The sequence below is a fragment of the Lutzomyia longipalpis genome, chromosome 3 (assembly GCF_024334085.1).
Source record: "Lutzomyia longipalpis isolate SR_M1_2022 chromosome 3, ASM2433408v1".
Classification (NCBI taxonomy): Eukaryota; Metazoa; Arthropoda; class Insecta; order Diptera; family Psychodidae; genus Lutzomyia; species Lutzomyia longipalpis.
In genome coordinates, this window is record NC_074709.1 from 25,177,835 (window position 1) to 25,200,193 (window position 22,359).

The 22,359-nt window shown below is 33.0% G+C and overlaps 2 protein-coding genes across 3 annotated transcripts in view; one reads left to right on the forward strand and one right to left on the reverse strand.

Annotated features, from left to right (window-relative positions):
• Positions 1-22,293, forward strand: part of LOC129792925 (lysosome membrane protein 2) — a 46,314-nt gene extending 24,021 nt beyond the window's left edge. For both annotated transcript variants that reach the window (XM_055832343.1, XM_055832344.1), the window contains exons 2-11: positions 4,383-4,545; positions 12,670-12,761; positions 12,850-13,007; positions 15,045-15,183; positions 15,251-15,454; positions 17,049-17,304; positions 18,805-18,939; positions 19,011-19,129; positions 19,740-19,865; positions 19,940-22,293. In XM_055832343.1, coding sequence (XP_055688318.1) covers positions 4,401-4,545; positions 12,670-12,761; positions 12,850-13,007; positions 15,045-15,183; positions 15,251-15,454; positions 17,049-17,304; positions 18,805-18,939; positions 19,011-19,129; positions 19,740-19,865; positions 19,940-20,251 — 1,686 coding nt within the window. In that variant the 5' untranslated portion in view covers positions 4,383-4,400 and the 3' untranslated portion in view covers positions 20,252-22,293. The remainder of the gene's footprint in view (positions 1-4,382; positions 4,546-12,669; positions 12,762-12,849; positions 13,008-15,044; positions 15,184-15,250; positions 15,455-17,048; positions 17,305-18,804; positions 18,940-19,010; positions 19,130-19,739; positions 19,866-19,939) is intronic.
• LOC129792945 (beta-1,3-galactosyltransferase 5) overlaps positions 1-22,359 on the reverse strand; it is a 1,144,668-nt gene that overhangs the window by 831,404 nt on the left and 290,905 nt on the right. The window lies entirely within an intron of this gene.

A 22,359-nucleotide genomic window follows, 5' to 3' on the forward strand; every position in this document is an offset into this window, starting at 1 on the left:
TCCACATTTTACCTCAAATGCGCCGGAGAATCAAGGTCGTGTTGCACAACCTACAGCCACGCCGCTGATCTGCTCCGATTGAATAAGCATAAATCGTCACCAAAGCTCCCAAAAAAGCACAATTTAGCGAACATAAAGCGATCTTGAATTTTTAGGTGCTCAAATATAAAAATTTCTTGCAAAACAGCGGATGGCATCATATTCGGTATAAAGCAAAAATCCAAATCTGCACGATTACCTAATATTTACATGTTGGGCCAATTCGGCACACAAACACCGCGCAAAGCGAGATCAAGAACGATGCGGAGCATTTATGACGACGATTCTTGTAAAAAAAAATTCCCTCCTGCAATGGCAATCAACTCCAAGGTTCGCCAAGCTCTATATGATCTCTTTCCTCCCCAGTGAGTCGCTTGGGTGTGTGATGAGCGAACTTTCCATTCGACTGGATCGCTTTACACACACGAAAATTTCACGCAATGTCTAGACGGTGGAAGTTTCATTTTTCTTCCGGAAGCAAAGATGTTGCGGGAAAATCCCCACAAAGCAATGCAAATGACCTGCCATACAATGCCCTCAAAAATTTTTACAACATTTACGGTGATTTATGGGGGATTATTGAGTTATATTGAGTTTATTCCGCGGATGTCTTATGGCTTCTATAGAAGGCTCTCTCACTTAGCTTTGGAAGGTCAAAATGTAGGTAGGAATTCAGTAGGAAGAAGATCTGTAGCTTTTCAGAGATAGTTAAAAGTTTTCTATAAAATATTTAGGGTAACGTGGCCCAATTTGGACCTCTTAAGACATTACTTAAAACCGATAAAACTTTTAATTACATTCACAAAAGCTAAGAAAAAACTTTTAACAAAGAACGTGGAAAAAAGCTTCGTACCATTAGAATCTTCTACTAAAAAATTGTTTTTCTGTCGCTTAAATAAACGAATTTACAGAATATTGTTCAATCTAGGAAAACATAAAATAGAGACTCCAGATAGAGCTAAATATGTATCTCTCTTAGAACCAGTAGATATCTTCATTTATAATCTCAATTCTAGCATGTTCTAAAGCAAAACCCGGCGTCTCCATCTTCATCTTTGCATAGCTCTTTTTGTTAATTAAAAGCTGTGAAGTGATTTTTCTGCAAACTTTTTGCCCAGCTGGAGGTAGACAGGAAATTCAGGTTTTCTTGTATTTTTGAACATTAATTCATCATGAAATGATTCGCGTAGTTCCTTACAAGATTTGTTGGAAAAGCTAATACATAATGTATTTATAAAAGAATTTCTTGAATTCTTTTTAAGAATTTTATTTATTTATTGAAAATTCAAACAAATTGTGGAAAATCAGTCTAAAAGTTTATTAAAGAAAAAAAGAAAAAGAAGTGATTTTCCAGCCGAGAAAGCCAAAGCTCTGGAGAACGAAGTTTTTCTGGGTGAGAACCCCCATTTAACCGATGAAAAACCCAAAAAATTATTATTATTTTATTAAAGAAAATCTAATAAAAGCTTAAAACTAATTATGCTTAAAAGCTCACAAAGTCTCAACATTTCCTGAGCACTTTTCCGTTGAAAAAAACTTCCTTAAAATCGTCAAAATTTCCCTATGAGATCATTGAAAATCCATGCTATGTATATGAGTGCCCAAATGGTTTTCGCATGGTGGTGCTAAAATTGAAAAGTCATCAGGTTTGTTGTCACTCAATCGTTCAAATTTTCAAACAAAAGTATCATCAACCGAAACGGATGTAAAATATTTAAACTTTTGCGAGTGTTTTGCTGTGTTTTTTCTTGGGCAAAGCTAACTCCCAAAAAGAGCCAGCCCATCGTGTCGTGTCAATCGTGTGACGAGGAATCGTTTGTTAAAAATCTGACTTGCGATGACGTCCATCGCAGCTGTGCTTTCGAGGTTCTGTGTGCTCGTCTGGCACAAGAAGAACAACATGAAAGTTCTTGCGCGGTTTGGAGCAAAAACAATACAAGCATGAGACTCTATATATAGCATGTTGAGGGCAATTTGAAGAACGCGCAAAAATTTCTGAGAAAAACACCAACCAAACAGGATGTTTTTTAATACAACAAAAATATTTCGGGGACTTCTGCTGGGCATAATATGTTGGCTAAAGTATTGCGGTAGGCGTCATAAAACGCAATAAACAATAATGACCATAATAGCACCCGATTAGGAAACAAACCCCCAGCTTATTTTTTTTGTCTTTGCACCTCTTCTTATGGTTTTGCATGTTTCAAAACACCTCTCTTTTGGTGAATAAATTAGAAGCAGTTTATTTCAATTTCGCTCTCCACACTCAGGGCAAAAAATGAACTTTGCACGCCCCTTGAGTAAAAAAAAACAAAGCTGAGCTTCGTGAATAATTTGTCTCATGGATAAATTAGATGGAATGTTCTATGGTGGGGCTGGTAATTGCGAATTTTTTTGGCCCCTTTTTGTGTGTGCGCAAGAGTAGCCCAGCAATATACATAACAAAACCTGATATTTGCCCTGTATTTGCGTATTATATATATAGCCAGAAATTTCAGTCTCTCCGAGGGACTGTTTCACAACATTTTTCGTGCTCTTTTCTTCACTTTTGTTTCATGTATCAAGTTTACATTAATGAGGATCATCGAAGAGCCACTCATGCACCTAACGAGCACATGTACATTTGGTGTAATGTGCACGATGGGTGTTATGAAATATGGAAAGCTCTCTGGGGCATATAATTCTTCAGACACGCTTCTGGTGTTTTACTCACGTTCGTGTAAATGATGCAGCTTTTTTTCTCTTTTGAGAGCTCTTTTATTTACTGTGTATAGTTGCAGATTAGATTTTATCCCAATGATTTTCTTGTTAAATAATTAACAATTTTTGGGAAGAAAATTTATCAGTTTTTGACATAAGACTAATAGGGGAGAATGGGTTCAGTCTTATTTCTTCTAATTGAATTCATTATCTGCTTAATTTTAATGATTCCTTTTTAACAGAATTAAGGATTTTTAGAAAAATTAGGCATCAGAAAAAAAATTTAATATATATAGCACAAAAACCAGGCGCCTCCATTTTCTCTCATTGTACATAATAATCGAAATTAATTACAAAAACGTCTGATTAATAAAAAAAAAATCTAAACTCTTCTTCAAAAGAGTCCAAGAAAAATGTCAAAAAATATTTTCTTTAGGCCATTCCTTTTCCCATGAAAGGATTATGCGGAAAAGTCAAAAGGCATTAATACGGGAAAACCTCTTCACATTATTTTTTCAGAATGCAATTAATTGCAATTTATTTCTTTATAAGCATTCCTTAACACAAAAAGAATGCCGAATGATTTAAATATTATAATTTATTCTTGAGTAGTACATATATTGCAACTTCCTGCTGCGAATATGCGCCGTCGAGAATCTCACAAAACAGCTTAATCTGCAGCTTCGCGATTGCCGTGATAAACTCTAAAAGAGCGACAAACGGAATTTCGCAAGATTTCATTGGAAACTTTATTAAACGCGGGATGTGATCTGATTTTGTTAACATGAAACCAACTAAACTAACCTTCCATTAGCACCTCATACAGTGAGCTTTTTTGTTGTGGGATAAAATGAATGAAAAATTAATTTTCCATCAGAGATCATCGCGATGAAAAGCGAAAGGGCAGCTATTGAACTATGTGAGGTCAGACATTACATTTTTTTTGATTCACAGCTAGACTGGAAAACGCCTGCAGAAATTGTTATATACCTACCGCATTTTTTTCATTTAGCAGACTCGTGAGTGGAATAAATAAGAGAGAAGGAGAAAAAATAAAGCTCATGCCAGGCGATCATAAACAAATTAATATCAAAACGATGGTTTGAGAAATATTAAGACAGGTGGAATGTGTGCACGGCGATCAATTTGAGAGAGATCGAACGGAGGAGAAACAATAACAAAAAGCTCCGCGAGACGATTAAAAATGGGGAAATCCAAACCTTTAGATGCTTTATGTGGCCATGTGAGTGGCGTTTTATACCTTTTTTCCTCCAATATATCTAATTACTATTTACGAATGAATTTCATATGCTGTTTTGGACGGTGAGAAGATGCGCAAATTCCCTTGGGGGTATTCCACATATTTTTCCATTGTTTCAACAGGCAAAGTTCACCTCTCAGGAAGCTTTTTCTATTTTTTTTTTATATATATTTTGCTTTAATTTTAATTTAAAAAAAAACCTCCACAAGATCTTCCGAAGATCTCACAACGATCGATTGGGCGGAGATTCATTCCTATATTAACTCTAATGGATTGTTCGAAAGACTTCTTTTTTGCAGCCGAAAATCCCCTTAAAATTAGCTTAGAAATGATGACTAAGGACTTTTGCCTCTAAAATTTCCTTTTTGCTTTTCTTTTGCAGATTTAGAAGAAGAATAAAATGGGATTACACAAACAGTACCTGAAAGTGGGTCGCAATGCTCGTGATCAGCTCTTTGGGATCCCTCCGCGTGATGGAAAATCCTCCTCAGGAGGACCAACCCCTCTGTCCATGCTCATATCTCAGGGTGTTAAGTTAAACAGCAGTAAGTACCTATAAAATTTACTTTAAATTGAATTTTAAAAATTTAACCGTAAAATTATACCCAGCCCATGCTGATTTAATGATCACTAAAAGAGCCAAAGATATATTTCGGAAGTCAAATTTAATCAACAAAATGTCAACGAAAAGACTCAAAAGACGTACAGGGCACCATAAAATATTTTATTTAACGACAAAGTGGCCATTTGGATAGATTTGGAGAATAATTTATTCCAATTTTCTCATTAATTTTTGATACTTTACGATATTTTTATTATGGTTTGTTGCAGTTTCTAATATAAATTCAGAGTGAATGGAGCTTTTTGAAAGCTCTATCATACATAGTAGAATTTGAGAGGTAATTTATAGCATCGTTCCCTTCAAAGAAAGAATCTTAAATGAAATTAATAAATTCGCTCAGAGTGCTTACAAATTACCTCATTTGACGGTAAAATGAGACATCAAAGAAATAAAACAAATTTAATTTAAAGCTTTAAATAAGTACCTTGACAAAATATTTAAAGAATTAATATTTTTAGCATAAATCTTCTTTTGATTTTCGTCAGTAAAAAAAATTCACGGTGTACCCTTTAATTCAATTATGCAATTAATATAATTAATTATAATCACCCCTTTTTTATGAAAACTTACTCATTCAATTTTCAACACATTTCTCAGAAGTCAAGCCGAAAAAACCTCAAAAGGTTTAACCACCATAATTGCAAGCTTGGGCTAAATGATGCTTTAATTTCGCATTTTTCTGCCTCTTTAATTGTGAAATGGAAACAATTTTTTCATCCATTTTTCCATCATGAACACGAAATTCATTTTTTTGTTTTATACTTGAAGTCACGTCCCACCCTTCCGGGGTACAATTTCAACGAGGCTGCCGAAAGCCCGTTTTTGGTTGAAATATTTTTCTTTCCAAGAAAAACCGTGTCACACGCAATTGACATTTCAGGAGGGTCTGGCGAAATTAATTCAGAACGAAACCTACATGTTCAATTTGTGAACAAATTGATCAATAAACTATCATTGAATATTGTTTCAATTACACGCCGACGATGATAAATGGTAATTGGGAAATTATGCAAGAGAACTTTGAGGAGCTTCTCGATGGACATTTTTTTCTCGCCATGGAGACACTTTGGGGGCAAATTGAGGTACTTTCATTGATTCGTGTTGAATTGCGTGTTGTTTTGAGGAGATTTTTGTGGGCTTTTTTGCCTTTTTAGGGAGAGGCGAGCACAGAAAAAATTATTTATGACATTTCAGAGCAAGAGAGGAGTTTTCTTAATTATTTGTCGTTCAATTATTTCTGCACGTAGTGAGGTCTTCTCGGTCTTCTTCGGTGATTGTTGCACAAGAATGCTTCAGAGGTGGATTCAGAGAGCTTTCTCATGTGATTATATATAATTGAGCTTTCAATTCTTTTTCAAATAAGATCAAGGAAAATCAACAAATTAATCAAGAAAAATCCTAAGACAGCTGGAAAATCTCTTTCTTAAGCTGATCATCCACCTCTTTAATGATAATGGAAAATAATCAAAATGCATCATCTCAGTGGCGGCCATGATACGTCTGGTGCTATTAAATAAATGCTGTAAAATTCGTGTTTAGCATTTTTTGTGCCCCATCCCAAAACATGAGCCAACATGGCGATAAAGAGAAAAACATTGACAGAAATTAATCACCCTAGGCAAATATTAAGTGAATAATATTGGTGCGCGAGTGTGTAATCGGATAGTGGATGTATATATGAAACAAGTGCTCTAATGGGCAAAAAAAGGTATGAACGAAAAATTTTGAAATAATTAGTATTTATTCTTGTTTTGTACCTCCAACCATTTGCGTTTGCCGTGAAATAGCTTGAGTAATTGCAATTGTACGTTTGGCAGGAGGGAGATATAGAAAAAACAATTTGTGCACATTTGGACGCTTTTTCTCCATCATCGTTCCCATCTTGACTCTGAGAAAAAATGTAGATATACGCAAAGAGACTTTTTGGGACTTTTTTTTCAACACAAGAAAATTGTAGTTCAATGTTCAAAATTCAATTTTTTTTCACCGTTTTTTTGTACCTTCAAACACTTTATGCTTTTTCTTGCGGAGCGATCTTTTTTTGCAAGAAATCTTTCATCGCAAATTCAGTGGATGGAAATTATTGTTTAGTCACTATCAATATTATTAAAAATAACTCTGGAACACGTTTATGGTTTATTTTCTACCATGACAAGACGGATTTTTTTCATTGTATCTTTTTCGTGGAATATTGTTGATTGTAAAGAAGCGATTAGAAGGGAAAGTTATTGTACTTTATTTACAAAATAGCGATGAAATTGAAATGATTAAAATTTACGTCATAATAATAGACTTGTGTGCTTTAGATCTGAAAGCTCTATAAAGTTTTGATATATTTTCCTGATTTTCCTCAAAATAATTTTAACAGAGCTTTAAAAGCTCCTTAAAAAGCAATTATTTAAAATTGTCTAGAGCTAATCAGAATTTTTTCCGCTAATATTAGGGGCATTCACTTTCACTGGAAGTAAAATCAAAAGACATGGTAAATTATGGTAAAAGTAACAAGAAATTTAAATTTACTTCGTTTGTAATTGACATTCTTTTTACAATTTGATTTCTACCAAGTTTTACAAACATTTAGTAAAATGAAATACATAACCTAAAAAAGAACAAGTGCATTTACCCAGTTTCTAACCAATTTTTTTTTAAATGTCGTAGACTTTGATAAAACATCAAGGTAAGAATATTCCCAAAAGAGCTTTTTGGAATATAGAAAGATCGTCTTTGAACAAAAAAAAAACTACTTCCAATTGAACCCGATTTAGTTGATTGAAAGATAAATCCCGCCAAGTTACAGAAAAGAGGTTACATAACCTCAAGAAGGAATATTAGTAATTAATTCCCCCATCATTAATGACTTTATAGCTGCCATAAAATTATATAATATCACTTTACAATTAGTTAGTAACTTAATCGCAAACATAATTAACATGACTCATGAGCACAATTCCTTAACGCTTTATTTTCCATATTATTCTCTATCTGTTTAAATGCTATTCAGCAGCAACTCCCCATTCATATTGCACTGTGGTGAGGCTTTTGAGAAGCTTATGGGGGAGCCTCCCGTAGCTAATGATATCGTCATGGTGTATACTATGTGAGAGTTCTATTAAGTAAAGCACCACGTTAGTACAGCTATTTTTTCTCACTTATAACGATCCTATAGCCGTCTAGTTTAATTTGCTCTGCAATTATGACGCTCGATGCTGTGAGATCAAACAACTCGCTACGTTGTAACTGTCACTGACCCGAATTGGATGCAGCAGCAGCAGCATCAACTAAAGGTCATTTATGTGAGACGCACCCATTGCAACTACGGATGAACGTACAATTCTACCTGATGGGCATCGCATGCCCGGATGGAACTTCTTGTCCTCCAAGAAGATCTTCTCGCATGTGCCACTGTGCAGAAGCTTCTGTCGCGAGAGTGCTTTTGCGCACATTTACACAAAAAAGCTGCTTCTCAGTGCATGAAATTGACTATTTTGCAACTTTTCGCATGACATTCCAAAGCAGGTGGAAGGGACGTAGCACTTTTCACGGTACCAGATGATGATGGAAAAATAAACGCCATAAAGCTTTTGATTTTTCCATGCAAACACTTTTACAACCAAGGTAATGGTTAACGACTTGTGTGATTTTTGCTGGAATTTGCAGTGTAAGCAGAAAAGTTGTTTAATGAAGAATTTTCGTGATTGGAAAATTTTCAAATGACTCGAAATAAAATTCATTTAGTTGCAATGATGATGGGGAAAATGTATAAAGAATTATAGTGCAGTTATAGACACAGTAAACACAATAGGGGAATTCACTAAGGGATAGTAAAGAAATGTTTTACTAAATGTAAGTAGTAAAGTTTACGTATAATTAAATGCAGAGATTTTGAGAAACTACCCTAAAACGTAATGTGAAAAATGTTCTTTACATTTCCTTTAAAGCGATAAAATTGCGTAAAATAGTTAGGAACTTATACATAAAACAAAGTGAAATGATACAGAAGCAGATAAACCCACTTAAAATTGTAAAATAGAATTATTCATGAGTATTTACATTAGAATTTTCATATTTACGCTCGCATTTTTTGTAAATATTTAAGAATGTGAGGTTATGTTCTTTACGCAGCAGTTAACTAGCAGTATGAAGTAACTTTTGGTGGTTGATGCATATTTTATGCATTACAAAATAGTTTAAATCTTTTTTTCTGATTTTTATTCAATTTAAGACATTTCCTACAAGTTATCTTAATATTTTACAACGTTTCCCCATTGTGAGTAATTTTCTGTGAGTCAAACAAAAAAAATGAAATATAAGGTTATATTCCCTACGCGTCACAACAAATTCGCAATAAAGTTTTACCTTCCAATTATTACACATTCTTTACAATTTCTACGTGAGCCCCTCCTAATGTTCTGCTACAACGATGTTATTTCAAAAAATACAGGAATTAAGAATGAATTAAATGTTGCAAGAAGTCAATTCATAAAGGAAAATCGAATTAATTATAAATTTAAATATATTTAAATACAAAAAAATCATTTACAAACATTCTAGAAACAATAAATTCAGCTTTTAGACAATCTTTTTGCAAAATCTCTCTTTCTCTTCACCTCTTTGCAATAAACTTTGTATAAACACAAAACCACCAGTAGACAAAGCATCAATGAAGGCATGGATTATTAAAGGCAAAAGCTTTTCTTACAGCCAATATAATCGTGATTTCCCATCGCTCTGAGTATTTGTATCCCCCGGTGAATTTCTACATGTTGTGGTTCTTCATCGTGAAAATTTTTTGCACAGCTCGCGCGGAATTTTGTGCGCAAAACTGAAAAGCGTCTCTCGTGGAGGATTATTTTGCAACCGAAAACCCACCTTGTTGTGTATATAAAATGCAAAAAAGCCACTCGAGTGGAAAACCTGATGGTGGAGTCTCGGCGAATTAGTTTTTCAATGCAATTTTGCAGTTCAATGTTGAATTAAATCGGATCGCGCGCGCGGTGAGCTTTCGAATACGACGATGCGAAAATGCATCCCCGGTGCAGCATAAAGCGACGGTGGGAGAAGAAGTCATCAATCTTTTTTGCATAAATTGCCATCGTAAATGCTAAAAAAAAAACTAACGTTGCTGCTGGCATAAATTAAAAAGCTCCCCTTCTATATAGATTTTTTTCTTTCATCTAAGGAGAGCCGTATTATTAAATTTTCAATCAAGCAACGGGCTCTCGCTGCCGCTTGAATGAAGTGTCTGTATGTGCAATTGTTTATGCGGCTGCTGGTGGAGTTTAGTGCCCATATTAAATTCCCTTGGAGTGCAAACAAATCGCATGAGGTGAATTATTAGGAAAAGCACCGGTTTACCTTGTCAAGAACGTTAACGTTTCACATACGCAGAGCACAGTTAAAAGTAGCGCAAGCGCGTGGAGCTTTTTTTCTTACTATATGTCGCTCAAAGCTTCTCCTCCACAGAGTAAACTCAGGAGCCCCCCTCGTGCTACATATTTTACTCAATGAGATGAGTTCTTCTTTCTTTGTTGAAGTTATTGAATGTAAAATAAAAAAAAAAAAGAAAATAAAGCAAGAGTGTCATCGTGACGAATTTTGTAAGGAAAAGTGTAATGAACTGCGCAATGGCAGAGTAAATGAGGCTTGACATTCTATCTCATATAACGTAATTGTCCACGGGCCCCTTTCGAGGTGGATCGCATGGAGTGAAAGGCTAGGCGCGCGAGTTCATGGATAGTTGATGTAAAGAGGCACCTCAAGAAGCTGTCATTCATAGACAAACACTATATATCCGACTTTATTGAGCACTTTTTGCTTCACATGAGCAACTTCTTTTTTGAGTCACCTGGGGGGCACCTAAATTCACTTCAAGCACCAGACTTCCTCATAAAAAAAAATTTGACCAAAAGAAGCTATTAAAATAACATTAAGTTATATCTCTCAAAATTATCTTTAAAAATCTCTTTAAAAATTCTTAAGAACGTTAAGAACTTCTTCGGAACATTTAAAACGAATTACAGCATTGAACTAGATTTTTTTCTTCTTCATTTTGGAACTCTCTCTTTGGCCTAATTTCCTTCTCTGTGAGCAAATTTTACGGCATGCAATATAATTCATAATTACCTTTCATATAATGTGTTGAAGTCTTCCAATAAACATTCAATTAAGACAGTGTGAATATTGGCAGATTTTTAGCTGAATTTCATAATTTACTTTTCTCACAAAAATTCCAGATTAGACTTATCTAATTTTTACCACTGCTGCAGCAATTATATTGAATAATAAAAGTTTGTAAAAGTTTGTAAATTTCTCCATAATGCGATGAAAAAGCTTTATGGCAGAGGATTTTATTGTACACAGGGAGATTGTAAGTTTGAAAGTGAAAGGATTGCTTAAAAATGTCTTTTCTTTTGAAATTTTTCAACAAAGGTTTAGAAGGACTATCGTTTGAAATAATATTTTTTTTATAATAGGAAAATTATTTCCGAAGTAGTTTTTATAAGGATTTTTTTAATTAGAAAAATATATTAAAAAAAATAGTAAAATTTTCACTTTATGAATATCACATTTATTCAGTTAGTTATTCTCAATATCTGATAATTGATTACTAACCTTATTTTAACTGATTTCTGATCGATCATTTAAAAAACTTTCTCAAACAGAATCAAAAAAAGAATTTGTGTTACAACCATGCTGTATAAAAGCATAATAAAAACTAAATTTTTAATTTGAAAATAGTGTAACAATAAATCGGAAAAGTTTCCAAGTTTTCACAACTTTAACGATAAATCTTTACAAAAATCCTCAAAATTATTTTTCAAATATAAATTACTTCCTAAATTATTTTTCAAATAAATAAGGAAGGAAAATCCTCATAGAAAAATAAATTGAAACAATCCGAATTTTCAAGGAAGCTTTGTCTGGAAAAATGATTAATCTCTTTTCATTTACTTTAAACAAAAGAAATATGCCTCAAGAGCTATATATCTACAAAGAATTATATATACGAAATTTTTGGGAAATCTCCATGCAGAAGAGCTTTTTTTCGCGATGGCCAGATTGGAGGCAATTGTGCAAAAATGTTAGTTAAATCAACGTATAAAATTAGGTAATAAAAGGCATTTTATAATTGGTTGAAGATTTCTTTGAAACATGAGGAAGTAAAAATGGAATCGGTGGAATCATCAGGTTGCAACAAAGAAGTTTTGTGTGATTTGTGGTGGTGATAGAGGTGCTTTTGTGTGTGCGCGAGATGGGTTTTGATTGTAATGAAGAAATCATTTATTTTGCAAATCCTGCAATTAATTCTCAATTTATCGATCAGCCTTGAACTATAAAGGCATCAATCCATGCTAAAAGCGACGGAAAAAGAGGCAAATTAATCAAGATGGTGGAGGCACTATCTTTTTCATTTACTTTCAGCTCGATCATAGATGTGATTTTGGGTGTGAAGGATGAGGTAAAATTTTGAAGCCTTTCTTGTCATCTCATTTTGGGGTTTATTTGTTGCGCTTATTCACCATCACGATGATAATCAAGGGGGGAGATTGGGAAAGAGGGCGCGCAATAAAAAGCCATCAAACAGAGTCAAACAACAAAATGGGCTTTTATCGAATGATTGGATCTGAAAGCGCGCGCTTTTTGGGTGCGAAAAATGGCACAAAAGCATCAAAATGCGAGATTTAATGTTTCCCTCGTAAAAAGGCCAAAATATTTTGATTTTAACACGTTGAAGTGCATGCCAGGTAACGCTGTGTGTGGTTTTTGCGTCCTGACGCGGAATGAAAAAGAGAGACATTTGGGCTCAATTTGAACGACAAAATTGCATAATCACGCGCACCGAGTTAATTTTTAAATCCATTTATCAGAGACCTTTTACGTATTGACATCGAATTGATCAAAAAACGACTTCTTCTTCGACAAATAACCCCCCGCGAAAAACAAGAAGTTGATGACGATATTGAGCTCTTTTAGTGACCATGTCAATGTCAAGCTAACAAATCATTCACACCTGCCCAAATAACTTTTTTTCCCTTCTTCATTGCAGATCGCGTGGCTGTGATAATAATAGGAATTATAACACTTATAATTGGAATAGTTTTGTCTTCAATACCATGGTTAGATTACTGTATTCTTAGGGTAAGTTTAACCCCCATTTTTATTATAAAGCTTTAAGCTCACAATTCGTTACAATTTTTAACTTTTTTTGTGTTTTATTTTCTTGCAGAATTTAAAACTTTGGAATAATACGATAAGTTTTCAATACTGGCAACGACCGGGGGTCGTACGACTGACAAAAGTTTACATCTTTAACGTCACAAATCCCGAAGGGTTTCTCAATGGGGAGAAACCCAAACTCGTTGAAGTGGGACCATTCGTCTACAGGTGAGAAAAATTCAATTTAATTTTAAAGTAATTTTTTAATTAATAATTTGTCCCGTAATGGAGTATATTTATCGATAAATCAGCGAATCTTTTCGAAGAAAAAGAAGAAGATATTATCGATAGGGAAGGGTTTGAGGTTAGTCTTATTGATTGTTAGAAAAGAAGCGTCAGACGCTAAAACGAAAGTTAAATCTTAAAAAACTATGTCAAATCCATAAAAAAAGAAACGTCAAAGTAAAAAAAAATATGTCGAACGTTAGACAAGGACCGTTAGACAGTAGAAACGTCAAACGTAAAAACCAACATTCAATTTAAAAAAAAAAACTTCAAACTTACAATTAGAAATGAAACGTCACAACGAACGTCAAATGTTAAAAATAATAGTTAAATATTAAAAAAAACAAACATCAAACGTAATGAATTAATGTTAAATCGAATTTCAACGTCTCTAAAAAAAACTTAAAACAAGTACAAAATATATTTTTAAAAAATATAAAAGTAAAATAAATCAAACAAATATTATTGTCATAACTTATTATTATTATATCTCCTTGAATAGATTCCTGACTACAGCCGTGATAGATTAATTCTGAGCGCAAAAAATCTTCAAATTAAGAAATATATTTATGCTGAAAATTATTAATAAAAAAAATAAAATTAATTATAAGCCTAATTCTAAAGTTAACTAAATTTTCAATTTATTCTCAAATAGGGAATTATAATACAAGAAAAACACAAATCAAAAGCATAGAATTATTCTTTTAAATTATTTGATAAAAATACAATAAAATGATTTAAAAACCTACAATCTTTCTAAATTCCATTTTAAGCTTCAAAGCTCAAAGTCGTTACAAAAAAAGCTCAATTTACAATTCACCCCATTTATTAGTTATTTTTTTAATTGAAATATTCTAATATCTCTATCTTTAGAACATGCAATTAAAATACATTGGCATCATTAGTTGGGGGTATATGTATAAGGCAACTAAAAAATGTGCGAAATTGTCTTGTAAATTGAATTATTGCCTGAAAAACCCAACATTTACTAGCGAATTCCCTCCCCCATTGGAATTTGCAAAGGAATGTTTTCTCACAGTAATTTATAAACATCAATTTCCTGTGAGACCTGCCTCAAATGTGATTCCTTCTAATTGCCCTTTTCTTCACGCGGGGGTGTAATTGATCAATTAGCATTGTGGAAAAAAATCAATGCAATGTGATGATTTTCCCGCCAAAAAAAAACGAGAGTTTTGTATTGAGATTAGCGGAGTTTGGGTGGAAGAAAAAAATCACACAGAGATGTGAAAAGAAAATATTTGAGAAGACACGCAGAGATTCTTATGCAGAGTTGTCTTTTCTCGGTTTACGTGCGAAAATGCGTTGCGCAATGCACGCCTGAATGACACTGAAAGAATTATATTATTGAGAAACATTGTGCAGCTCTGACGGGGGGACGAAAAAAAAACCATCAGTTTTTTTCTTCTTATATCGAAGATATACTGAATAATTGACAAAATTAATTTTTACACAACCGCCGCAATAAAATCGTGATTGTGTTGACTTAATGAACATTTAATCGATATGGGGAGATATATTGCTGAATGATGGGGCTTCTGGTGTGAAAATTACATTCATTGCACTTTGTTGAAGTTCTCGTGAACTGCTTCAGGTGAACTTGACTGGGAAGTCTTTTTTTTTCTATCTCACTCACACTCTCTTTCCGTCCAATCTTCCGGCGCGGTATGAAAAGCTCAGAGCAAAGTGAACACACCTTGATAATGATCGCGAGGGTATGCTGCTCAGCACTGGAGGTACGATAGAAAAGCCCTCAAGTTTAAACATACATATTGCGTCAGAGTGGTGTGGCTACAGTTGAGGGAACAACTCTCTGGAAAATTGCAGCAAAAGAGCATGTTGCGCAAGAAGATATTTTTTTTAGTGCGATTGTGGGTGATCGCACAGAACTTTCAAAAGAAAATTTCACATGAAGAAAATCTCTTAAAGAACAATTTCTTTTATTTTTTTTTTCTTTCACAGGGAGGACATGGAGAAGACGAATATAAAATTCCATGACAACTACACAGTCACATTTCAACACAAGAAAATACTTCAATTTGTTCCTGAGCTCAGTGTGGACAAGAATCAAAGAATAGTCACACCAAATATACCCCTACTGGTAAGGAAAACAACCCCAACTTTCTTCTAAGAAAAGTTCTTTATAAATATTTGGTCTTCTTTTGCAGACTCTTTCAACCCAAAGCAATAGTTTAGGATATTTTCTGGCAAAGACAATTTCACTCATGTTAACAGCAGCAAAGTACAAGCCATTCATTGAGCTTACGGTGGATGAATTAGTTTTCGGCTATGACGATACGTTGGTCAGTTTAGCGCACAAGTTCTACCCTCGAAATAAGAGGCCCATGTCCAGGATGGGCCTACTCATAGCTGTAAGTAACCAAAAGACCTCCTAATCTTATTTTCTTTCATAATTCATTCATTTGACGATTTATTGACTTGAAGAGGACGTGTTCTGCGTCTTCCGCTGACTTTGGAATATTCTTTAGAATTTAAAATAAATTGAACGGAACTTTTGAAGTCTTTTTTATTAAATAATTCTAGTTTTTTGTATGAAACTCTCCTTTAAAAATATTTCTCTGAATTCTTTCCTCTTGAAATTCGTTTCTGTTTGAAATTTTCCTTAGAACCCTTTACTAAATAATTATTAGAATTCTTTTTACATCCATAATTCTTTTAAAAGAGTAATAAGAAAAAATTTTTTATAATTCCTTTGATGCTGAAAATTCTGCCCATTCTGCCTATATTGTTTTTTTTACTTGAAATATTCAACTGAAAAATTTTCTGATTTTTTTTTTTGAAATTCAGAATTTCTTTTAGGAAAATCTTCCCTAAAAATCTTATTTTGAAGTCTTATATTGAGTTATTTTCTAAAAATAATTTCTGGAATTCTTTTCTTTTAATGTTCCCTGGAATTATTTTATTGAAGTTTTGTTCGAAAATAAATTCTAAAAGTAAAAAAAATAATTTGTTTTTAAAGATAATTTTTTGGAATTCTCTTCTGGAAACGTTCTTGAAATTTGAGTAAGGAACATCCGACTATCAGGCATACGAATAAATAAAAAATTGCGATTGCTTTTAGGATTGTAATCCAGAAATCTCAGAAATATTTAATTAGGATCTTTAAATCTAAACCTGATTTCTAAATCTAAAAGATTTAACTGAAAATACTAAAATCTCAATTTTTCTAGAATATAAAATCAAAGCCTGACTTAGGATTTCAAAAAATTAAAAATTCTTGTACGATCCGTAAGCTTCTTCAAAGGTTCTTAAAGTCTCAAAACTGCTCCTGCTATTCTACCATCCTTTTGTATTGTTCTATCCCCTTGACCTTTTTCAAAGAACCATTATAGTTTCGCCTGGTTTAGTTGACTTTTAAATTAAAGAGAATTTCGAAAAATAAGGAAGCTGAAGAATTCGTTAAAAAAACGATCTTTTCTAGAATTTTCTTTTAAAGAAAAAATGAAAAATCAGCTGAAGCTGGTTTAAGCGGCCAAACTGGCCATGCGTGTGTTTTGATCTTGTGGCGATTAGAACAAAATGGAATCATCTGTGTGCTGCATTGAGGCACGGTCAAAGAAGTGGCCCTCCTTGTGCCAGCAGCATTAACCGAATTCCGAAGCCCGCGAGAGTAGAATACCGTGTCGCATATGATTAGTACAGCAGCTAAAGCAAATATGATCGAGGGGGCATAAATTGGCTTGGTAAAGCACACCAATTACCTTCATCTCATTCTCCTGTGATAGTGCTGCAGCACAAGCATTCTAATTGCCACTGAGGTCGAGAGAGCTTCACCAAAAGTGGATCAAACAGAGTGGTTTGTCCTTAAACTTGATTTGCGATCACCCAACAGATCAGCTGCTCCCAACGATCATTCCCACACTTGCGCTTTTTTTTTTTGCTTTTAAACTATCCAAATATTTGCACGTTGATTTGTGCCTAAAAATATTCTTTTTTGACCTTCAGCGAAATGGTACACTGCCGGAAATATCAACAATCTACACGGGTCACACGGGAATGGAGAAGTTTGGCTATCTCAATCGCATCAATGGGCTCGATCACCTGCCCTTCTGGAGTGATCCTCCGTGTAGGAACATCACAGCATCGGAGGGATCACTTTTCCCCCCAAGGGACATCACAAAGTCCGATATTGTCTATGTGTATGATAAGGATATCTGCCGTACGCTTCCGCTCATCTACAGAGGACCCGTAGTTAAAGATGGTGAGTGTAACAAACGAAATTTGAAATTCAAATTTTAACTCATAAAAAAATCATAAATTAATACATGAAAAATCGAAAAAAAAATATTTCATAAGAAGCTTTTCTAACAAATATGATAGGAATTGCTCATAATAAGACAATTTTTTTTGCTTTCCCATCACAATTCACAATAAACTAAAAATTTATTTAAAATAATAGAAAAAATAAGAGATTTTTTTTCTATTCTCAGCAACAGCGCTGAGAATCCTTTTGTTCGTTCTTAAAGAATGAAAATGCCAAAGTGCAAGAAAACACTAAATAACAAGAGAAAATTAATTGAAAAACATTCAAAGTCAAGAACCGTTTTATTTTGCACTAATAATATCTTACAAGCTTTAATGGCGCCAATATCGGCTGAATTAATTTGCATTAACGATTTAAAAGTTATTGTGGAGTGCATAGAACTCACGAGCTTTAACCCCGCAACCAAGCTTTAACTGTTCTAGAAGGTAATAAAAATTTAATAATAAATTATGAAAGAATTATTTTGAGGTTAGAGGTTAATTTGGGTTTTTTTTCTCTCATTATTATTGTGTCTTGATATTTTTTTTATTAATATTTTCTCAATTTCCCTATCCTTGAATAAGAGTAGGATTGTACGGGGTTGTAAACAAATCTTTTGTGAGGTTAGGTTATTTGAATCTGTCAAAATTATTAATTTCTCGTAATTATTGTTGGGGAAATGTTAAATTTGAATAAAATTGATTAATTAATCACGATTTATATTAAAAATATGAGAACAGTCCCACCGCAAAAAAGGCAGGGCGTTCATTAAGAACAGTTCCCATAACCTCCTTTTGCTCGACGCCATTTAAAATGTCAGCCATGTCAGCGTCCTTACAATTTATTGATTCAAAATGATCTTGCATTTTGAAATTTATATAGACTTATCGAAATATTTGACTTTCCTTTGCGAAAGCTTTGCAATCTTGACCGTGGAAGGTGGCATTTTAACCGTTTCATCCACCATGTTTTGCACTCCATTTAGCTGAACAAATGCTTTGCACAGAGCACAGCTCAAACCTTCGCCCATCGTGACCTTCGAATTTCTAATGAAGAATACACAAGAAAAAAAATGTAAAGCTCATATACATACAGCTCTTGTGCATACATAGCCAGCAATGTGGACAAGCTGGGATGGAATAATATGTCATGTCACTCGGCTCTATTATCACTTCAAAATCACCATGTTGATTTTCCAAGTTGTGCGCCTCCCACCCGGTGCACAGTGCAAAATTAACCAAATATTTGCGCATCATATGAATTCATTAACACACACACAGGTGATTGGAAAAATTACCTCTCATGCGGGAAATCTCTTGGGTAAACTGGGTGCGAGCGCGAGGAAGCACACATCCACTGCTAAAGAGCTGAACTTGAGGCATCCAATGAAGCACAAATCAATATTTGCCACACAAATCCAAAGCATATTTCTCAATATTCCACCATATTGTATTGCAGGATTGGATGCTGATCTGTACACGATGCCAGATGATGTTTACGGAGACGCCAAGAGCAATAGCAACAACAGTTGTTTCGACACCGAAGACTACGCTGCAACGCGAGGTCTTCAGAATATCAGTCCATGCCAATATGGTGAGGAATTTATTGGATGGTTATTCTTTTGAGAACAGTTTGTTTGAATGAAGATTTTTGGGCTTTTACAGGTGCTCCAGTTTATATTTCACACCCTCACTTCATGGAGTCCGATCCAACGCTCCTGGACAGCGTTGATGGACTTAGTCCCGATAAAGAACTCCATGGGAGTTACTTCAAAATTCAACCTGTGAGTGTTCTCAATCTTATTCTTTAATCTTATAGAGAATTCATTTTCTTTTTTGCCTTCTAAAACCATAATCTTCGATTGTTTTTTAACGATATTTAAATTTAGAAACTTTGAGGTTAAGTTTATCTTGCTTTATTCTAAGGAACCTAGCTTATCTTCCATAAAAGACTGTTCAAAAATTCTCAAAGGAAGGAGTCAAAATCCTTTGAGGAACTTAATTTCTATAAAACTACAAAATTCTTACATTATTATTTAAATTTTAAATCAATCATTAAATAAATAAAAAATGACCAATCTCACTGTTCTCAATTTAATAATGGCGTAAGATCCTCATCAAACTAACCTCAATTATTTACATTGCAAATGGAGCTTTTTCTTGAATGAAGTTCAATGCAAAATATTTCAATTTTGTCCATTTTAAATAGAAAATGCAACGCAATTAAGAAACAAAAATGAAGGAAAATGAATAAAATAAAAGCTAAACGCCGCTAATTTCTCAATATTAGTCTAGTTTCTAACAGTAATATTTAATAAATTGGACTAAATTCTTCCTCTGCGTGACTTTTAAGTATTGCATCAAATAAAACAATTTATTAACTATTTGTTGCAGAAATTGGGCGTTCCATTGGAAGGAAAAATTCGTGTACAGTTGAATTTGAAGGTGGAAAAGTCAATTCACATTCAATCGGTTAAGAACTTCAGAGATTTCGTCTTCCCAATTATGTGGCTCGAGGAGGTGAGTTTCGCCGTCTACAATTGCATTGAAGTCTCTCAAGTTGATCTTTAAAATTTTGTGTTTGTCTTTTGTAGGGGATAAGCGAGCTGACTCCACCAATTCGAAGGTGGATCTACGTTGCAACGGTTTTTGGTCCAACCGCCATTCCAATCCTCTCATACAGCCTCATTGTAGGTGGCGCCTTTTCGCTCGTGTTCGTCTTCGTGCGCGCCTACAAGAACTTCGTGGCTGATCCTGCGGTGGAGATCCTCGAAATGGGACGTCGATCGCTGCGTCGTGGCAACAGCTACATTGCCCAGCAGCAGCTACGGCTGAAGAATCGCGACAGCTACACCCTCCTCAAGGTTGTGAATGACGCCGATTCTCCGGATTCCTCACCAACGTGATCATGGCCGATCGCGATCTTTAGTCGTTTAGCGAAGAACCTCCTAAGTTAGCAATGTCTTCGATACTCTCCCAACTGTCTAGCTCTTACGGGACATTCTCACCGCTCATTGATCATTAAAAAAATCGATCAGAAGATCACAAAAAAAAAATTGACGGACGCTTCAAAACGAAAACTCTCAATTCCAGAGTTGATGACGCAGTAATAAAATAGATCCAAGATGAAAAACTTTTCCACAGAAAAAATCAAAACAAAAAAACTTCGATCAATTGAGTAGTGTTTTGCATTATATTAATTATTAAAAATCATTTTGATTTACATCGAAACTAGTCAAAGATGTTGAATTTTATATACAAGTGATTTTGATAATTTTTTAATGAAATTGACTTAATAAAAAAATATACATTGTATGTTATCAATTTTATGCAAAATTTTTATCAGAAAAAAATTTAAAGGACCATTTAATCCTTTGAGAATATTCTAAATTTAATTTTTTAATTTTTTTTTTTTTTTGAAAATTGAATCTTTTTGGGTGCAGAGTTTGTAAATTTTTTAAATAAAAAAAAAGTCGAAAAATACCTTTATATTAATGACTGAAAGATATTAAAAAAAAATATACATATTTCATAGGTTTTAAGGAAAATTTCAAAGGAGCTGAATCTAATTGGTGCTTAATATTAGAAAATAAAAAGTAAAAAAAGAAATACAAAAATATATATTTTACAATAACTAAGGCCTTTTATAGTTGATCAATAAAATTGTGCATAAAAATTTTTTTTATTCAAAATGAAAAAAGAAAATGAGATTAATTTGAAAAAAATGAATGAAACGTTTTAAAAAACTATTTTGGACAAAAAATCATTTTTCCTTTCAGGTTCAATTTTTATGAAAGAAAAAATTTTTTTTTAATTAATTTTTTTTACCAATGCCTAACCTAATTATTCGTACCAAAATATTAAAAATTCAAATGTTTTTTTTTATTTAGTAACTTATTGGAAAATCAAAACATAAAATACAAAAATTTCTTTTAAATTAAAATATTTTTTAGTTCAAAAAATAACTAAATTGATAAGAAACTGTTCAAAAATTATTTTTAAAAAATTTCATTAAATTGTTTTAAAAAAATCATAAGCCATCAGCAAAACGATGAAAAGAGATATATTGGACTTAATATTAATTAAAACGTCTTCATCAAGTGTTCAGGGAAACATTTGAATTTTATCAATTTATATATAGTCTATTGAAAAGAAATTAGAATAAAATGTTTCAACTCTGATGTTCAAGATATTTTTTTGGAAAGAAAAATATCAGAAATTCTCACTAAAAGTTTTAAATTAAATATTTGGGATTAAATTATTCTTTAAAAAAATAAAAGAAACTTTAAAACCAGTGCTAGTTTAAAAAACTTTATATTTTTTTTATGTGAAAAGACAATACGCTCATTAGTCTCTAGCCTAATGAAATATATTTTATTTTAGTTCCATAATATAATTTAGTGTTATTTAAAATTTAAAAAAAAAGAAAAACAAGAAAATTGTAGAATTAAGTGATTTTTTTGTACTCATGGGGTAAAAAGTTTTTGCATCTTAATGCAAAATGTTTAGCTTTAAATTATTTTTTTGTAGTTTAAAAGAAAAATAAGAAAAAAGCAAGTTCAACTCGATGATGGTGATTCTTTATTTAAGTTTAAAAGAAAACTCATTGCGAAAATGCATGAAAAATTCCTCTTTTGCACGTTAAGAAAAATAAGTTTTGCAAGCTTTTGGTGGAAATTTTTTTTTATTTCCTTCTGACACACAAATCGATAAGAGAAAAAATTCAAAATTAATATGAAAATCTTATTTAAAAAAAAAACATCGAACTATCACGTGAGAATATCATTATGCTGTGATTGCGTGTCTTCTATAAAGAAAAAAATGAATAAACTTTAAATTATAAATATGCAATTAATTTGTAAGCTGTAGTAGTTTAAGAAAATGAATGTAAATGTAAATTATTAGTTAGATATTCGAAAATGCAACTTTTTGATAAAATTATATAAAACATTTTGTTTTTCTTTGTCTTATTTCCTGCCCAAAGAAAATCTTTAAGATCGCAAGAACGTCTTAT